Source organism: Salminus brasiliensis, chromosome 16 (assembly GCF_030463535.1).
Source record: "Salminus brasiliensis chromosome 16, fSalBra1.hap2, whole genome shotgun sequence".
In the NCBI taxonomy this organism is placed as follows: domain Eukaryota; kingdom Metazoa; phylum Chordata; class Actinopteri; order Characiformes; family Bryconidae; genus Salminus; species Salminus brasiliensis.
The window spans coordinates 19,352,012-19,371,070 of NC_132893.1; the positions used below are offsets into that span (position 1 = coordinate 19,352,012).

The following is a 19,059-nucleotide window of genomic DNA, read 5'->3' on the forward strand; positions in this document are numbered from 1 at the left end:
GGCCTCAATTTATTCTTCAGCTTCAGATTATTTCATTTCCTCTAATATATTATCTTGTGGCTTCAGTATATTATTTAATTTCCTCAAAATATTATAATAAAAATATCTAACGTTATTTCATGGCCTCAATATATCATCTCGTGTACTTCAGCAGTATCTCCGGTCTGCCAGGCTCCTGTATTACCTCCCCCTGACGGCGGCGCTGCACTTTAACACTGACGTGGGGATGCACGCCCGCTCTCACGCTCGTGCGTCCACGCTGAGCTCAGGTGAGTGGCTGTGTGAGAGGAGGGGGCGTGGCCACGCGCACGGATAAAGAGCCTTGGCCATGAGAGATGGCGTTTGTCAGGTTTTATGCCCGACCGCGGTGATGGATGTTACACGAAACTTCACACGTTTCGCTCTCTGACTGCTTTCTGACTGCTCCACTGCAGGTAAGTGTCGCTGCCGTCCTCCAGAGTTGATAAAAAGCTGGTTTCTCTCAGCGCGGGGTTTTTTTTTTTTCCTCTGAAGCTCAGCTCAGTCCGGCCCGTTAGTTGGTCGCATGTTGTTGGTGTCTGTGGTAGTTTGGTGGCTGTAACGGTCGCTTTAGCTTTCCCCTTCGTCTTTGAGGAAAAGTTTCGTTTTCGAGGCCTTAAAAGTGTAAAACCCGTCTCTATTTAGAAACTAAGAAGCTTCTGGAGACAAGTAGTGTTGATTATCTACAGTTTGCTGTATTTTTAGGTTTGCTAAGGATTGTATAATATAAAAACACGAAAATATGGAGTCGGCTCTAGTGCTATCTAGCAACATCCAGTATAAAGTCCATGGCTAACTGCGCAGCTTATGGTGCCTGTTGGTTTGCTGTAGTTATCTACAGGGAGGCCAATCATGCAAACTAGTCCCTGTCCATTAAACGGCTTGTTTAACAGGCAGCTGTAAAAGCATATGAATGTGGGCCCTGCATGAAGCTATCAGTCTTTTGTGGTCAGTTCCCACCGCAGCAGCTTCCCAATACTTCACCTGTCCAGTCTCTGTTATCAGCGGTTTGCTGTGGACTGTGGACTGTGGCTGTGAAGACTAATATCCCAAACCCGGCTCATAATACAAGCAAAAGTCACTTATTTCCCAACATTTCTGTATAATTTAATGGTTGAGACATAAGTGAAGTCGTTCAGGGTGGCTCGGTGTGCATTGGTTGCATGTAGAGTGACCTACTGACCGTGTTGATGATGGGAACCAAAGGTTGGTCTTGTGAGTTTTGTGATGAAGATGAGCCGGAAGGTTGTTGTGGATCTCAAAATATGTTGTCTTTGGATGCATTTTTGATCAGATCCCTGCCAAAAATGGTTTGTCCACTGTGTATGCCTTTCTGTAATCTAGCAGCTTTGTAGCTAGATGTCTTGTGGTGCTCACACAGGTGGGGATGAATTCAGACTCTGAGTTTCTCTAGATGTGATTTCACACTACACCACTCTGAATGACCTTGTTTACGTCTTGATCTGATCACACAGAAATGTAGTCAATCTGTTGCATTATTCATGTCTGATCTGTCTGACCATGCTGTTCTTTATTCTCTCGTTCTTGAATCAGCCCATCTGAATCCCGCCCTTCTTCCGCTCACTTTCCCGGTTGGATCCGAAGTTCTTCCGATTCCCCATCCCATCACTGCATCATCCCATCAATGGATGGCATTGCACTCCTAGTTCCCCCGCGGCTTCCCGCGCATTCTCCTGATCCAGCGAACTGCTTTCCCACTGATGCCGTGTCCATTAGACCTCCTCCGCCACCCCCACCTCCACCACCCCCTGCCCTGGCTCCACCTCCGCCTCCCCCACCGCCCCCGCCGCCTCTCTGTGGAGGCGACCCGTTCTCTCGCAGTGTCCACAGGCGCTCCAGGATGCGCACCTTCAATTGGGATGCCATTCCCCGTCACAGTGTCGTCGGCAAGCGCAACGTGTGGACTTCCCAGAGGAAGCTGGAGGACTTCCCGCTGGACACGGAGCGCATCGAGGAGCTATTCAGCCACAGCGAGCAGCAGCGGGCGCCCCGCAGGGTCGGGACGGTCAAGAAGTGCGTATGGGGCCTTCCGGCAACCGCTCAGGAGTCCGAAATGGTAAGTGCTAACCCCAGTCACTGTTTTCTCAAGCAGGCGGGGCCCACTGGAAGTGACCAGGGCATGTGTACAGTCATAGGGGTGGTGCAGGGTCATTGTGCTGCCAGCCGTGGGATTGCAGAATATATCTTTGATAAGTGGGGCCAGTTGTCAGCCGTTAAAGCCAGGAAGCAATTCGGAATTCAGTTTAACAGCTGAGGCTTGGTCCGACCTGTCAAAAGTAAGTTTTGCAACCAGTTCTGAACTGATTATGTTCAAATATTTTTGGTAGAACAACTGGGCCGAACTTTCTTTATTAAACACTTTAATTGTCTTTGTAGTACCAGGTGTGGAAGTACAGCAACTGATTCTAGATTATACACTCTTTAAAAATAAAGGTGCTTTGGTGGTTCTTTGAGCGATGAGTCTCTTTTGGTTCCATGTTTGTAATAGAGATGGGAGTTTGAACAACCATGCAGTGGTCAGTTCGCTCTGTTATGGTCAGGGAAACACTTTCACTCCCGAAGGCAAACACAGAAAGAAAAGGGGAGGGGAGGGGGGGGGGGTCTTCCCACAAGTAATTTGGACTTTGAACCAGGACAGTAATTGGGACTACCCCACACACAATACTGCATACACAGGACTTCTTACTGTCGCCACTGTTTCGGTCTAGGCTAAGCTTTAATATTGGCGTATGTTGTTAAACAGTGAATTACCTTGTGGTTGCCTTATGGTTTATGCTGCCTTTTTTGCGGTGTTGAAACGAACGCACTGTTGCAGCATTTAGGTGAACTTAAGTATAAGGCTACACTATATGTCCAAATGTATGTGGACACCCCTACTTTAAGTAGCACCCATTGCTGACTCAGATGTGCAGAATCTAATAGGAAGCCATCACAGACATTACTTAAACAAAAGCTGGATCGAATTTTCTTTAAAAACAAACAAAAACCAACTTTGATTTAAAAGAAAACCATAAATGAGTTGGTGCCCCAATACTTTTGTCCATACACTGTAGTCTTGGTGTCGCTAGAAACCTATCCCTGAAATCAGTTGTGAGACCAGTCAGCAATGATTCACTCAGCTGGAATGGGTTGTGTTGCACTCAGATGAAAATGAAAGTACTCGTAGAAGTGACAAATTAGGGAGGTGTGCATCTAAACATCTAAAAGTGTTAAAACAGCTTTGTGTTGAATTTTTACCTTTTAAAAATTGCTTCAAAATTGAGATGCTTCATTGTAACAGTGGGAATGGCATCCCTGTTTTTCTCTACTCCAGGCTCGCTGCTTACTGCTGTATGTAACTCTGGTAAAACAGACAGGACAACACTTGAGCCCTTGAGTGTTTGCGTAAACTCCACATGATTCCTGCACGTTCAGGGATGGTCAGGGATGGTCCTGTATCTCTCAGCTCCAGAAAAGTATAAAGTATGTCCTTTACTGGTGGCTCAAAGTGCGCGTTCACCCTCTTCTAACTGTAGGGGGAGCTCAGGAGGAATCTCACTTCTCCTTAATGCTGCTTTAAACAAGAGGATTGTGTTTTTTGTGTCACACATCTATGATCTGGAGCTGTTGCTCATTTTTACCTGAATTAGCAGACTAATTGGGCAATGATTCTGTGTAGTATTTATATCTTGCCCTGTTCCTTTTTAGACCAGATTTAAGCTTAATTTGGGTCTGGGAATGCTTTAAATGCAGTACTCAATCTGTTATAGGATCTGTGAAAAGAAAGCAGCAGTGCAGTAAGTACCCAATTCAGTTCCATTCTTTTCAGTAGCCAGGCTTCCATTTAGCTACCAAATAAAATTTTTGAAAGGAACTGAAATGACAGCAAACAATCAGCTACGTACAAAAGAATGAAAAACTCTACGTCCTTCTGTAAAACACACCTGGGGAAATATGGAGCTGATTTACAGCAGTTTCTAATGCTGAGCAGATTCTTGTTTTAGGTTTTGTTTCTAATGTCTAATAGCCTAGACAATAACAACTTTACTCAGTTGCTAGCACCTTTTTGTATTGTTTAATAGGACTATGTTGGTCAAATTATCTATTGATTATTAACTTGAATAATCGATTACTCCGATTATGAATTGCTCAATTATGTAGTACTCTTATGTAGCCATCAGCTTTTAAATTGATCTTAAGTTTGTTTTATGAACTTGATAACTAACAATCGGGTGATTTAAGATGTATGCCTTATTCAGAAATGTCAACTCCCCTACTGATGATAAAGTTAAATAAACTCCAATATCGGTTTCCCTTTAAAACCAAGGGTGTGAAATGTATAAGTAAATCACCCTTTTTTTTTCTTTTTTTTTTTTCTCAAATTGTGAGATTTGAGATTCCGCATTTATGTATTGACTTAAAATTGTAGCTTTTTTTTTTTTTAAAGAATGTAATTTAATTTGTTTGTTTTTATTTGGTGTCTAAATACATGTGAAACAACATGGATGTAAAGTCTTTCCTAGAGCTGGGCAATATTTTATCATATTGTGAAGAATGTTATGACCCTATGCTTTTCTAAGCATATAAAGGATATTGTTGGTGCTTAAAGAGCACTGTTCAGCTGCAGCTTTCATTACAAACAGTGTAATTAGACTGGTTTAATTGGATGAAGAGCAGCAGATGTTGAATAAAAAACACTGTATTCAGAAGAGGATAGTATCTGAATTGTAGTTTAAGGGTCTGTTGCTACTGATGTATTTTGTGATGTATTGTGATAAATTTGGTCATTTTTATCATCATAAAATAAATCATTTTAATTTTTTGATGCTAAAGTAAAAGCTATATCACAGTACAGCAGAACTTTGCAAGCTTTTTTTTTTTAACTTTCATTTTCCTCCTGTAAAGAGAATTTAAGCCAATTTTGTGTAGTGTATGTGTGTCCTTTTGTGTTTAAGGCTATGTACAGGGAACTGTCAGCTGTCTGCCAGGTTGAAATGCCTCTAACTAAAAAGTCATTGATACAATGAAAACCAGAAATGTGAGACCATATTTGTTTTAGCCCTACTTCATCTTAACCTACAGAAAGTGGCTTGCATAACCCCCCTACTTTCCTAACTACTTTCTGACTGCAACAAGTCGAATGATCATTCATAAAGAACAGGTTTCTTTTACCTTTTCCCGTTCACACTAACCCTGATGTGCTGGCACAGACCGGGGAAATGTGTTGAGTCAAAGAAATGATGTCACTTCGAGGCAGTTTGGCACTGAAGTTCATTTGTGATCTTGCGTCATCATTCAAAGTAACCAGCAGCTATTTTCACCTTATATTTATTTTTGTATTCTTCTGTCTCTCTCTGGCAGGTCTCAATCGTCAACTCGAAGAAGAGTATGAATATTGGGATTTTCCTGAAGCAGTTTAAAAGGTGAGATTTTGAATAGGACTGAAGTTCTGTGATTTTATTTATTCTCTAGCTACCTCCTGTGGGGTCCGGAGGGGGGGGGGTGGCTGGGGTAGACCAGTGCTGACATTTTTGACATTTGAGGTGTGGCACCTCCAGGAACCGCAAGCGTTATCAGGTAAGTGACTAAGAGTGACTAAGACGACAGATTTAGTTTTGCTTTAGTTTTTGGAGATGCAGCAGATCATTTTATGTAGCCCAGACGTAGGTGCTACAGAGAGATTTGACGTAGATGCAGGATTTCCTAAGAAGATTGGAAGCAAATCAGGCATGTTCTAAAAGCAATAAACGTCACAGTCCCATCCCTCCGATGTTGCTCTGCAAAAAAACCCTGAATGTCTTTCTCCTTTTTTTTGGTTATGTGCATACATGGGAAAATTTTACCGTTTAAAGCAGTCAAACAGATTTGAGTAGAAAATGCCTTATTCCAATGACCTCGTTGTGTAAAAATGTATTACAGTGGTTGAAGAGATTCTCAATATTGATCCTGCTGACAGTACTGCAACTAGTTGTTGTTGTTGTTATTATTATTATTATTATTATTATAATTTGTATTCTAATTTATTATTAACAACTTCCCCATAATATTTTTTTAGCCTTACAGAGATGGGGCTCCAAGTAAGCGTAAGCGGGGGGGATAAAGTCTGATTTATGGAATATTATTAATTCTGAAGGAATTGGCACTGATGCAGTAGTGTTGTGTGTGTGTGTATAGTTTTACATAATCAGACATCCCTTTTGTGTTGGAGGTTTTTTTTTTGTTGAAAAAAGTGTGTATATATGTATATGTATGTGTGTGTGTATATATGTATGTGTGTGTATTTATTTATTTATTTATTTATTTATTTATTGTGTGTGAAGGCAGTATCCGTTTATGTATATTGTATTTAAAAGCTTGTCTGTTCAGAAAACCCACAGTTCTGGTTGTCTTAATTGTTTGCATTGACTTACAGCAAACTCCTCAGTCTATTATAATGAACCCAACCTGTGGGCCAGTGTTTGCACTCAAACTGAATTTTTGCAAAAACAGTTTTTTTCTGTCATTTGACACTTAAGTTTCATATACTACATGTTTGTGGACACCCCTTCTAATGATGGAATAGGACTCTCTGGAGCAGATAATAAACATGAACCTATTGGCACCATGCCTAATGCCTACTGTAAGTACAGTATGGTGAAGATTTTTCAGTATTTCACTTCTGCAAGCATCCAGTAATCCAACCGCTCAAGCCTGTCTCCCTCAGCTTCCAGCGAGTGCTGGCACCTACCCTCTTGGCTATTTTCCCACTATGACCATGGCCCTGCAAATTTGGTCCCATCCACTTTGTGGATAATGCGGGACCTGCAGGCAAACCTGCCTTGTGTAGAGCTTTATTCATTAGTGTTTTGTTTCCCCCTACAGGCCAATGCAAGACATTATTGAGGATGTGAGGCAGGGAAACATGCGTTTTGCTGCCGACAAACTTAATGAGCTGACCAAGCTGTTGCCTGACGATGTGGAAGTGAGCTCTACATTACTAGCCTCATGCTCAGGCAGATATTTCACGTTTTTAGTTTGATAACTAATGTAAGCATTTGTAAGATTGATCTGATTTGCTTGTCTTTGGTTTTGTTTTTAGTTGAGGAAGCTGTTATCCTTCAGTGGTAATGCATCCCAACTACCAGAGGCTGACCGCTTTCTGTTGATGCTGGTCAAAATTCCTGGGTGAGTCCCCGAGCTCTAAAATCAAGAAAGTTTAAAAAGTTCTGCTCCTGAAGTACCACCATCTTTTATACACCGATCAGCCATACCATTAGTAGCCTAATATTGAGTAGGTCCCCCTGGGGCCGCCACAATAGATCAGACTCCTCTGATGGAGTCCTGTGGTATCTGGCACAAAGACGTTAGCAGCGGATCCTTCAAGTCCATCAGCCTTAGGTGCTTTGTCCTTTCAGGCTCTGACCACTGCATGCTGGGAACACCCCACAAATCTGCCTGTTTTGGAGATGCTCTAGTCGTCTAGCCATTATAATTTGCTTGCCCACTCTTTAAGATGATGAATGTTTTTCCACTTTACTAATGTTACTAATGTTTTGGCTGATTGGTGCGTTTTTGTACCAAAGCAGCACCAAAGACAACACCAAAATGTTCATCCCAGGATTAGGAACCTCTGCATTACAATGAAACATCCTATATTTCTCAACAATTGAATGTTGATGATGCTTTTGGGTGCCGCTTCCAGGTATGAAGAACGAATCAAGGATCTGCTCCTCCGGGAGGAGTTCAGCCCCTTCATGGAGGAAGTGACCAACTCTATTGCTGTCATGACTGCAGCAGCTAATGGTATTTCTTCTTCTTCCTTCTCCATGATCTTTATTTATGTGGCCTTGTACTGATTTTCTCAATCATTCATTTATTGATTGAAAAAAAAAAAAAAAAATACAGACTCTTGGGGCCCTATGGATTTTTACATAAAACATTCTTTACACTCTGACTGCTTGCAGCACATGAAAGGTTTTTATATTAAGAAAGTATAAAAGAAATGTGACCCTAATTATGAGCAATACTGATGCATCCCTGTGCTTACTGCTGGATTTTCACAATTCAAAAATTATTTTTCCAGAGCTGCTGGTATGTGATGATCTTCATTCTATCATTCGACTTGTGCTGAAAGCCGGAAACTACATGAATGCTGTGAGTGTGTAGTTTATCCTTAATCGCTTACTTAATTCCATTAGGCTGTGAGTTCTTTGATTTGTCTAGGTGTGCTCTTCTGAATTCTTTACAGCAGGTAGACCATAGATCTAGCAGTGACTTGAGATTTTTTTCAGGGCTTTGTGTGTCCTAATTATTTTTTTTGTTTTGGATTTGTTTAGGGTGGATATGCTGGCCGCGCCATAGGCTTCAGGATGGCTTCTCTGCTGAGACTAGTGGACACCAAAGCAAACAAGCCTGGCATGAATCTGATGCACTATGTGGCTATGGTAATGCACTGTGCCTGAAACAATGGTGTACTTTGTTAATTACTGTACTTTTTAGTCTGTTCAACGTCATCTTGCTTTGTCAATGTCTTTCAACCTCAGCAAGCTCAGCAGATTGACAGTGCTTTGCTGAACTTTCCAGAGCAGCTTCGGCACATTGGAGAAGCTTCAAGGTAACTTTTATATTACTCTACTTTGTTGAAACCTATGTGATCAATGATATTTAAAAGTTTGTCTTTTAACTGCATTGATAAACCTTAAATATAATGTGTACTAAAGCCCCCGCTCTAGGCGTGTTTGGGAACCCAGAACTTTTCAGAGAACTGTATGCATGAACACAAATGGCTGCATCAGTTGTACTGGACATTTACCAGGCTTTATCCTGCTAGCCACATAGTACAAAGTCTGGTAGATGAGTCCAAATGCAGATAATTTTCCGGGTGATGCCATGCCTCCTGCCTTCGCCACACAGATGCCAACCCTTGCCTCAACTACGTGGAATGTTTCCTGTAGTGAGAACACGTCAGACACAGAAAATCTCGCTACATGTTGCACAATTGTCGGGACCTGTGTCACCTAACATTTTCAGGAAGCATCAGGGGGAAAAATAAAAAGAAATGCGGACATGTTTCAGTGGGCTCAAAATGCCTGTTTGCTTGGGACCCACAGCCCTCAGTTTCAGATATTTTAAGTGTGTTTGGTGCAGAGAATACCTGAAACTGTGAGTGGGCCAAACTCTGCTTTACAGAACCATACAAAATATCATAAAGAAAAAAACCTTTTTACCAGGCAAAGAGACACTAAAACATTCAGTTGATTATTTGGTGGCTCAGCGGTTGGAGCTCCGGGCTATTGATGACAGGGTTGTGGGTTCGATACCCAGGCTCAGCAAGCTGCCACTGTTGTACCCTTGAGCGAGGCTTCTCGCCCTCTCTGCTCCCTGGGCTCCGGCCACATGTGCTCACTGTCCACTGTGTGTGTTTCACTGGTGTGTATGTGTGTGTTCACTGCACAGATGGGATAAAAGCGGTAGCCAAATTCCATCAATCTGTTACAAATGGAAAATATGGTTGTCTTGTCTTATGGGGGAACACAAGTTGTACAATATGACCTATGACGTATATGGAAAACATTGCTAAAAAAAAAAGCCAAGTTGCTAAAAGTCAGTTTGATGGAAATGAGCAGCTGGGCAGTCTGTAAGCGTCTTTGTGTCCCTCATCAGAATCCACAAACAGGAAGTGGAGACAGACTTTCAAAGAGAAATGGAGAAGATTAAAAAAGCAAAGGCCAATGCCAGTAAACAGCCTGACCTGCAAAATCAAATGGAGGAGTTTCTGCAGGTAAGACTGCTCTGTGGAACACTTATGGCACTCCTAAAGTAAGATCTGAAGCGAGTAAGTGACTGCAGGCTTTTGCACTCCGTATAGATGGCTGAAGGTCGACTTGCAGACATGGAGGCCTCTCTGAGGGAGCTGGACTCAGTCACTCGCTCTGTGGCCGAGTACTTCTGTGAGGATCCTGCTACCTTTAAGCTGGAGGAGTGTTGCTCAATCTTCCACTCCTTCTGTGAGAAGTTTGAGAAAGCTGTACAGGTGAGCTTTGATTTTACATCATTATAAGCCAACAAAGCCAAGAGGTGCACAAAACAGTCATGTGAAAAAGTTAGGGTAAACCATGAAATTCTTTGTGTATTTTTACAAATTTATTTATTCATTTATAATGTAGGCATTTGAACTGATTGTTATTGAACAATATTGGGGGTGGAGGTAAAATAACCGAACAAATGAAATGTGTAAAATGTAAGAAATCAAGATTACCGTTTCCTGTGATTGGGGATGTTGGGATACTAATACATGTAGTACTACTTAAAATGCCTAACATTAGAATCAGGTGCAGCACATTAGCAGAGTTATTTGGACACAGTAACAGAGGACATGTTTGGTGTAAACTGCATTTAAGCACATATCAACCCATATAAACTGTAAAGCATGGAGGTGGAAATGTTGTAGTTTGGGGCAGAGCTCTCCAATCCACTAGGATTTCTCTTTTTGGATCAGAGGGTGCTTGAGGGGAAATCCCTCAAATTATAGACCATCGGTCTATAAACTACAGCTGAAATGTCACACAGCTGAATGACTTCTGCATGGAGGAGTGGGAAACTATTTTTTCCCAGTTAATGTCAGAGACTGGTCGATCATTATAGGAAACCTCTAACTGAAGTCATTTCGGCCAGCTTTTGGGCCTGGGATGTCCTAACATTTATTTATTTATTAATTTTTTCTCTTCACAAAAAACATTACAATAATCAATTTAATTACATTTTACAAATGATTAAACATTTATTGTTTTATTGGTTTAGTAATATAACCTCTGTCTTGTTATTGTTTAAATAAATGTTAAAATATTTTAAAGACCAAGCTTTTCCTGTTGTGTCCGAACTTTTTCACATGACCGTATGCTTATCGGCTGAGCTGTGGAAGAGCGATCAGGTGTTGACTTTTTAAGTGTTTGATCACTGCGGTGTGTGTGCTACCAGAGCCAGTTTATGTATGTTTACATCTGAAGTGGATTGAGAGCTGGGACTCTGAGGCTGTAAAATTTACATTTCTGTTAAGGACCTCTAGATTTAGTCAGGTGCTCAAAGGGATGTCCTCCCCATATTTACGATTAAGTTGGAACTTTATGTAGAGTCCAAGGTTTCAAGTAGTTCTGGATTTCTCTTCGTAAGCATGTAATTGGGTCGTATTATTGGCAGGTCACATAGTGGCAGGTAAAAGGCTTAATCTTAATTTGACACCACTGTTAAAGGCTGGGTGGTGAAATGGAGAGAATCAATGAAGGTGAAAAGGAAAAATGATTTGTTATAAGGTGCTTTAGTCTAATGATTGCTTGGTGTTCACAATACTAAAACAACCATTCACCTTGTGTGTTGGGCAGGAGAATGGTGAGCGCGAGGCTGCAGAGAAGCGCCAACTGCAGCAGAGAGAGAGGGAGGCAGTGAACCGTGCTTCCAAGCGTCGTTCCATCACCACCTGCTCCGGACGCGATTCTGACACCGAGGTTTCAGCCCTGGAGTCTGTTCTGACCAACTTTCTCACAGAGCGTCCAGCTCGCAGGAGGCAGCCTTCCAACAGGGAAAACCCAGCAGAACTGTTGAACAGTAAGAAGCCTCTGGCCGAGACTTTAAAGACAGCCATTGATAGCCCTGCCAAAACGGCAAAGAATTCTGATGTTTCGGATGGTGAAGGACTCCAGAAACCAGACCAGAGCTTTCAAACCAAAGAGGAGATACCCATTGTCATTGACAATCTTCAGACCCCTAAAAGCAGTGTGCGCAAGGCCGGTGGCCGCAGAAGCATCCTCATGAAGCAAAACCCTGTTGTTCCTGAGGAGGGTGACGACCAAGAGATAAAGCAGAAAGAAGCCGTTCAAGTCCCTGAAGCGTCCCGCAAGGTTCTGCGATACCAGACCAGCCGTGGCAGTCTGAACGGGGATCCTGCCCTAGAACGCCTTGAACCCTTAACTGTTGTCTCGTCTCCTGTCCAAAGAGAGATGCGGGACGAGGATCTGCCCTTAAACGATCTGGAGTGCATGGGCTCACCCTGGACGGTCCTTAGCCCTCACATGACTCCCAGAAACACACCCCACCGCAGGCACTACTTCACTCCCGCCGCCAAGGACGAGGAACTGGACGACGGCGTGTGGGCGCTCCCCGACACGCCTGTTCGCTATAAACCCCCTTTACTAGCACACATGTGCAGGTCATACGAGCACAGCATCTCTACCTCCGTGCTGACGGACGCAGGTGTAGGAACCTCTCAGTTATCAGACTGCCCCTCAGGCATCCCTTTGTTGAGGTCTGCCTCTGTGGGCTCTGAAGCCCCAGACTCCGCCCCCGGCTTCCGTTTGGGGGTCATCTTCCAGAGACGAAACGCACAAGAGCCTCCACCGACCAAAAGGCAGGAACCTTCCGCCCTGGTCAACTTCTTCAGGCGCTTTGGGGAAAGAGGAAGGCCCGCTTCAGTAGGGGACTCCCACAGAACCGACACCTAGTCGGAAAAGGCGAATCCCAGCCCTGTTTTAAGTTTAACATTTGTCTGTTTTTAATCGTTTTGCTGTTGTGTAAACACACAGACCTCTCCTGTTTCACAATGCACGTTGTGGCGCAAAACAAATGTGGACTTGTTTTGGCAAATGATCATGGTGGCATTAGTGAATCCAGAACTGCTTATTTATTTACTATTATTTTCTTAACTTAATCTTTTTATGGTATTTTTAGTTTGTTGACTTTTATGCAGGTTACGTGTAAACGTGGTACTAAAATGATTATTAATCTGCTCCTTTTGTTTCTTAAAGCACACTATATTTTTATGTAATAAAGTGTGATTTTTTTTCACATTAAATTGTTTTTTTTTCCCTCACATATTTTACAATTAGTCTATTTGAAATGTCATTAACTACATAGCTATATGTAAATACGTCTGCCACACTAGTCAAAAATATGAAGTTACAATAGCCTTGTGTCCAATGGCACCACGAATAGGCACCAGACCCACTGCTTCTCTGGTCAGGAAGAAGCAGATGATCAATTGAATTGCATAACTGTGGACTTCAGGAGGGCACAATTGGCCATGCCCTTTCTGAGTGTTTGCCCATCATTAGAGAGCACAATCTACCCAATGTTTGCATCTGTTAGCTGCTGTGGTAAAGCTGTGGGACCTGGCATTAACTTCTGAGCAGGTCAGCCACCCAGGTAAAAAAGAGGAGAGAGAAGGGACTTCAGGCATGTTCTTCCTCCCAAAATATATTCCTCAGTCACTGGCTGCCACACAACCCCAAAGCATGGTAGGTTCTTTAATGCTTTGGGAGGGGGCCTCCTTGCCAACTGTACATTTTCACTTCATCATGGCACTGCATGCGTTTCCAAAAAGCCTGTTTCTTAAATATTTGTTTGAACACTTCAAATGCTTTATTGCTTTTTGTGTTGTGGTTGATGTTTCCTTCTAATGATGCTTTCATGCTATTTGTGCTGCACAGTAGAGTACATCTGTCAGCTAATCCTTTCTGCAGGTACTTTGCAGTCATTCAGTAGCTTGCTTTTCTTCTGTGTCCAGCAGACAAGCGGTTCTGTCCGAGAATTCTGTCTGCTTTGTAAGCATCAGTTAGCTCAGCGCTGCTTGAAGGAGCCCTTGATCGTGGTGTGTTGGCACTAGGTTTGAAGAGTTGCTAACTGTTTTCTTAAACTTTTTTTTTTTTTTTTTTTTCTCCAGTATGAGGAATCATGGAAGAATCGTATGCAAGTGTTTGGATACAGGCCAAAAAGGTTTCTGCAAATGTTTAGGCTTATGTTTTCTATCACAATGTTGAGACCATGTCACACTTTGAGATTATCTTGAATTCTCCTAAATTATGTATCCGTTTTTCCTTATACTCTTTTCTGGTTATTAACCAGGTCTGTGCTTTCCCCAGGGTCGTGTGCAAGGTTGTCGCGTTGGCGTGATGAGCATGGAACTGTAAGGAGAGCCGATTCCAAGTCAGTACTGATATGGCCTCTCAACAAGGCCTGATGTATAACCTCATATTTCCAGTCCCTCCTGCAAGCCTCTATTGTTTCCCTGCTTTCTTGCTCTTTCCCTCTTTTGAGATGGATTGGGATGGAATCTGGGGGCATTTGCACTGTTGCCTAGGAAACGGTGTTGTTTACAGCATGCTCTCATTTGGCCAGTGTCACAGTGAAATAATACCCCCTCGGAAAACAGTGTCCTCACACAGACTCCTCTTTCATGCAGAACCAGTGCCCGTCCAACTCCTCCACAGAACAGCCTCAGTCTGCTTCTGTTCTTGTGATGTAGTTCAGGAGCTGAGGAAGCCTCAGAACAGTGACCGCTTAAGACGCGAAACTGCTCAAACATTTAATGATGCTCTTTTAGTCATTAGTGTAAGGCAGTCGTACCTGCTGTGAACAAATGACTGCTGTAGTTCTGGCAAAGACCTTGGCCATTTTTAGTAGATTGTAAACTGTGGTCAATCCGTTTCTACGTATTAGCTTGGTGTGTTTTCGGCTGTGGTGATACTTGACGTCTCCTGCTAGACTCCTCTGATCATAACAGATCAACTGCATTGTTTTGTTGAGTGTGTGTGTCAGAGGGCGGAGGAGCAAGACGGACACTTGAGCTGGAACAGAGAGGAATGAACTTGCACTACAGGATCACATGAGAAGGCCACTTGGAGGGCTTTGAGTTTCGACTCCTACACTGGGCATGACCTGCTTGTTTAAAGGTGAGTCAACTTTTCTATTGATTCTTTGTTTATTGTATGTATGTATGTTTGTATTTATCAATTTTTAAATCTAATTGTTTCTCAGTTTAATGTTGTAGTGGGGGATCTTGGGCGATATCTAGAACCCTGATCAACCTCAAGTTGGTTGTTACAGATTTGGCATCATTAGACCTGGACCTAGACCTCCATTTTTGACAGTATTTTTGTTTTTATTGGTCCATTACAACTAATCTAATGTAGATATTATAATTTAAAGTATTGGGACACTTGTTCATTTATTATTTCTTCCCAAATCAATGCTATTAAGAGTTTGTCCTGCTGTTGTTGGAGTAACTGAAAGACAGAGCGTTGCTGTTATAATTAGATTGCCTTCAGGGAAAGCAAAATTGCCACCCTAACCTTATCCCTTAACTCGATCCAGAAGTATTAGATGGCAAACAATAATTCCAGAGGCCACAGTTCCACTGTTCCACAGCTCAATGCTGGAGGGCTTTGTACCTATCCCTCTATCCCATGCCTGGCATGTGTGTGCAAGCTATGGGTGCATTCATTAGAAGGGGTGTCCACAAACATTTGGACCAATGGTGTGTCCATACAAGGGCTCCACTCCCTAGCATTATTATATATATTTTTTTTTTATTACATAATTTTAATTCGTCCCATTTTTGCCAATTTCAGCATGCCAACATTTTGCGTAATTATAAATTAAGTTGGGTACACAGTGTTAATAATGCACAGCATCACCCTTTCCCTTGCCTTTCACAACTTCACTACAGCAAGGGCGAAGAGCTGCTTCACCACCAAAAACCTGAGGCTTGGAAGCTTCAAACAAGGCATTGAGTAGGTGAATGTTAAAGACTCCATTAACTAAACAAATGCTATGTAGGCATGTTGACCTTTCAGTTGTGTTTTAAGCAGAGGGTGGAAACCGAGGGCCAGAGTCTAGTCTAGCAGAAGTTTGCTGACTTCTCTGCTCTGAAGCAACTAAACCTGGTAAATATCTGCTTAACTTGGGTGTGTAGAAATCCGGCCTTCCAGGACTGTTTTTAAAATTTTCTGTGGCCAGTTTGGGCTTGAAGCTTTAGACCAGGACTGCCCAAAGAGTGTCCCATAGGCCATAGTTCACCCATTAAAATGTTTGATTTGGATCATCAGAAAGTTCTTAATTCCACCCACTCACTCGGTGATAACTTATTTGTCTTTTGTTTTTTAATTATCAATTAATTATTTTGGGATTTAAGTTCATTTTCTACTATTATTTAAGGATAAATTATTTCAGTATTTTACAGACGTTAAGCACTTTTGGTAACAATTTAGTATTATTTTTTTAAGCTGTCATAGTCTTTTTATTGTAGCCTATGTTTCTTTTTAGCTCTGTTTTTAAACCCTTCCCAGGCCGAAAAGTTTTTTGCCTTTAATCTGACCATATGAAATGTACACCGATCAGCCATACACCTTGTTTATATACTAATTTTCCACTTCATCAGCTCCACTGACCATATAGGAGCACTCTGTAGTTCTGTAATTCCTGTAGTCCATCTGTTTCTCTGCATACTTTATAAGCCTCCCCTCACCCTGTTCTTCAATAGTCAGAAACTTCACTGAGCAGGTAGTATTTGGGTGGTGGGTCGTTCTCAGTACTGCAGAGACACTGACATGGTGGTGGTGTTGGTGTGTGTTGCGCTGGTACCAGTGGATCAGATGTAGCAGTGTGGTGTAAATAATTCAAGCACCAATTATCTAATCCAAGTACATTTAAAGTGGCTGTGATTTAAGATATGTATTTAAGCAGACACCCCTTCTAATGAATGCATTCAGCCTACTGGAACCATGTCTAATAAGTGAGATGGTCTAGAGGGGTGTAAAGCCCCCCAGTGGAACTGTGTTCTCAGGAATGATGTAGATTGTAGGATACTTTTAGAATGAGGTGGGGATGGGGTGGGGTGGTGACCATCCAGCATCCTGACCTCACTAACGCTCTTTTCGCTGAATGTGGTAGTGCTCCAGAATCTACTAGAAAGGCTTCTTCCTTGGACAGTGGAGACAGTTTTCAACAAAAGCAGGATAAACTCATTTTTAATACCCTTGAGATCGGAAGAAACAATAAATTGTCTTTGTCTTGAAAATCATCTTGTTTTAAAATGGGTGCTATTTCATTTACAGTTAATGCTACTTTTGACACAAGGCGTAATGCAGAGTTCATCTTAAGCACCAGTAGATGTCACCAGAGAACAGCCATTAACAAAAATACTGCATATGTGGGAACTGTTTACAGTATTTCATTTGCAGAAAAGAATTCCTTGTTCTTGGAGTCAGTTATTCCATATATTTCACATCCAATAATGGTCAGACACATTTATCTCCATCTTTCTTTCTTTTTTTCTTTCTTTCACCCCCTAACCCTTTCACTACTTAAATTTGCATCACACAACCTTGTGGCACTCCACCAAATCTGGTTAATCTCTGATGGAAAAATAGAAGTCTGAGCCAGTTTTAAATGGTTGTTCACTTAGGTAAGTTACTGAAGTTGGTAACTCCTTCCGACTTTGTTTACAGTCCACCCTCCAGAACACTTGGAATTCATACCCTGGGCATGACCTCCAACACAGCGGGCAGAATGGTTGGGTAAGTTGAGATGATAAGCTTGTTAAGATGTAGACTAATAACTGCTAAACTCCAGAAATCCAAATTACAATTTCACTAAAGAAAAAACAAAAAACAACCCAGACGTCCACATTTTGCACCGAGGCTTACAAAGGGATTAATTAACAGAGACCTCTGTTCAGGATCATTTTTCTCCAATCATTATCCCCCTCCACAGTGGAATTCATGAGCCCGGCATACTTTCCTAAATGAATACTTAAGCAGAGGAGGCGAGGTGGAAATTAAACGGGAAGTAATGGAGGATGGAGTGGAGGTCAGTGTTTGAGTGTGTGCCCCGTGGACAGTTATCAAGAGGCTATGACTTGTGGAAATGACTCAGTGAGAGCATGTTCTAGAAGCTCTCATCAGGAGTGTTTTTTAAAGGGAAGGTTGTAGTTGTTGGTCGGACTTTGCTCATATAACATATTGTGCTGTGTGGTAGCCAAGACTGTTTAGGCCATTATGTACACCACATAAGTTTGAGGGCTGATTGTTGCTTCTACATAGCTGGTGCTATGTAGAATTCTTTAAAGAACTATGTGAACTATTTTCCAAAAAAACTCTTCATCATATTTTCAGTTGATTTTTACATTTCTTTCAGAAAATCTAAATCTTGTGGAGGTTTAAAACTGAATGCTTTACATCTGAGCCAGCGAATTATGCAGAAATCCACATTTTCTGAACTGTAAACGGTAATTCATCTTGGTTTTGTGTGAACAGTTTCACTACAGAGAAACTTAATAACTCAGTTTTATTTATAAATAATTTATTTGTACAGCGCTTTTTACAACTGGTGTTGGTCACAAAGCAGCTTAAACAATCAGTAATTAGTAAAAGACAAGAAATCAACCATCTAAGAAGACATGAACCTCCAGTGAGCAAGCAAACAGCGAGAGTGGCAAGGAAAAACTCCCTCAGAGCTGGAGGAAGAAACCTTGGGAGGAACCAAAACTCACAAGGGGCGGTGGGGGACGTCTTCCTCTGGTCAGAACTATGTATCAATTATTGATAATAGTTACCAAACTACCAAGACTGTGTTACTGCTCAGGTGTGCTGATGGAGTCCATTTAGATTTTAACATGGTCATTAGACAGGTAGCAGTGGCAGGAGGGTGTGCAGCTGGTCTGGCATTTTGGTGGTAGGAACCAGAAACTGCAGTGTCTACAACACAAACCTTTTTGTTTTTACTCTCTGAAAACAGCAGTGACCTACACAAGTCTGCCTGTGGAGTTTAACCCGAAACTTGGCTCCTAAATGTCTGTTCCAGCCTATCTAATCATTCTAATACTTAGAAATATGTATATATCATATTTTTCATATAACCAGTGAACCCATTTCTAGAACAAAATGATTATGTATTTAAATAATTCTATTTATATACTTTAAGTGCAATAGAATTGTTGTGATCAGTAAACATTTTACAGTTAAAATCCACATGCAACAGAAGACATCATGTGACCTCTATCACAATAAGGAAAACTGCTTATGAGCTGCTCAATTAATTTAACTCATTTCATTAGTTTGAACGCTATTTAAAATTGACTATGGGTTAATGTGCAATACTTCTGATTGTCAAATGGTCCCTAAAGAAAAGTTTGTTCAAAAACCATGTTACCCCTGAACATCCTGTAAAAACTTTCCCAACAAAAATAAAACTTTCTTAATAAATAAATTAATCAAATAATGAAAAAATAAATAT

General features: G+C 41.6%; 2 protein-coding genes across 3 annotated transcripts in view; both read left to right on the forward strand.

The window, feature by feature from the left end:
- The first annotated feature begins 389 nt into the window (after positions 1 to 389).
- fhdc3 (FH2 domain containing 3) lies at positions 390 to 12,491 on the forward strand. Its single transcript, XM_072659583.1, has 12 exons — positions 390 to 434; positions 1,573 to 2,095; positions 5,380 to 5,441; positions 6,880 to 6,979; positions 7,097 to 7,182; positions 7,700 to 7,800; positions 8,081 to 8,151; positions 8,334 to 8,441; positions 8,541 to 8,611; positions 9,661 to 9,778; positions 9,866 to 10,030; positions 11,376 to 12,491. The coding sequence occupies exons 2-12, from the start codon at positions 1,664 to 1,666 to the stop codon at positions 12,489 to 12,491; spliced, it is 2,430 nt and encodes an 809-aa protein (XP_072515684.1). The 5' UTR covers positions 390 to 434; positions 1,573 to 1,663.
- A 1,829-nt stretch (positions 12,492 to 14,320) lies between these two features.
- The window catches only part of trim3b (tripartite motif containing 3b), a 56,867-nt gene continuing 52,128 nt past the window's right edge, over positions 14,321 to 19,059 (forward strand). Inside the window, exons 1-2 of one of the 2 annotated variants that reach the window (XM_072658156.1) lie at positions 14,321 to 14,717; positions 17,274 to 17,342. The gene's annotated coding sequence lies outside the window, so the exon portion shown is untranslated. Of the gene's footprint in view, positions 14,718 to 15,578; positions 15,711 to 17,273; positions 17,343 to 19,059 lie in introns of those variants that run through there. The other variant, XM_072658153.1, reaches the window with a different exon arrangement.

What these genes read in the sequence shown, in the direction of transcription:
- fhdc3 (XM_072659583.1), top strand. Translation starts at nt 1,664, where the DNA reads ATGGATGGCATTGCACTCCTAGTTCCCCCGCGGCTTCCCGCGCATTCT. An exon ending in TGTTGCCTGACGATGTGGAA is followed by an intron (nt 6,980 to 7,096) that starts GTGAGCTCTACA and finishes TTTTGTTTTTAG; the next exon opens with TTGAGGAAGCTGTTATCCTT. An exon ending in AAATGGAGGAGTTTCTGCAG is followed by an intron (nt 9,779 to 9,865) that starts GTAAGACTGCTC and finishes CACTCCGTATAG; the next exon opens with ATGGCTGAAGGTCGACTTGC.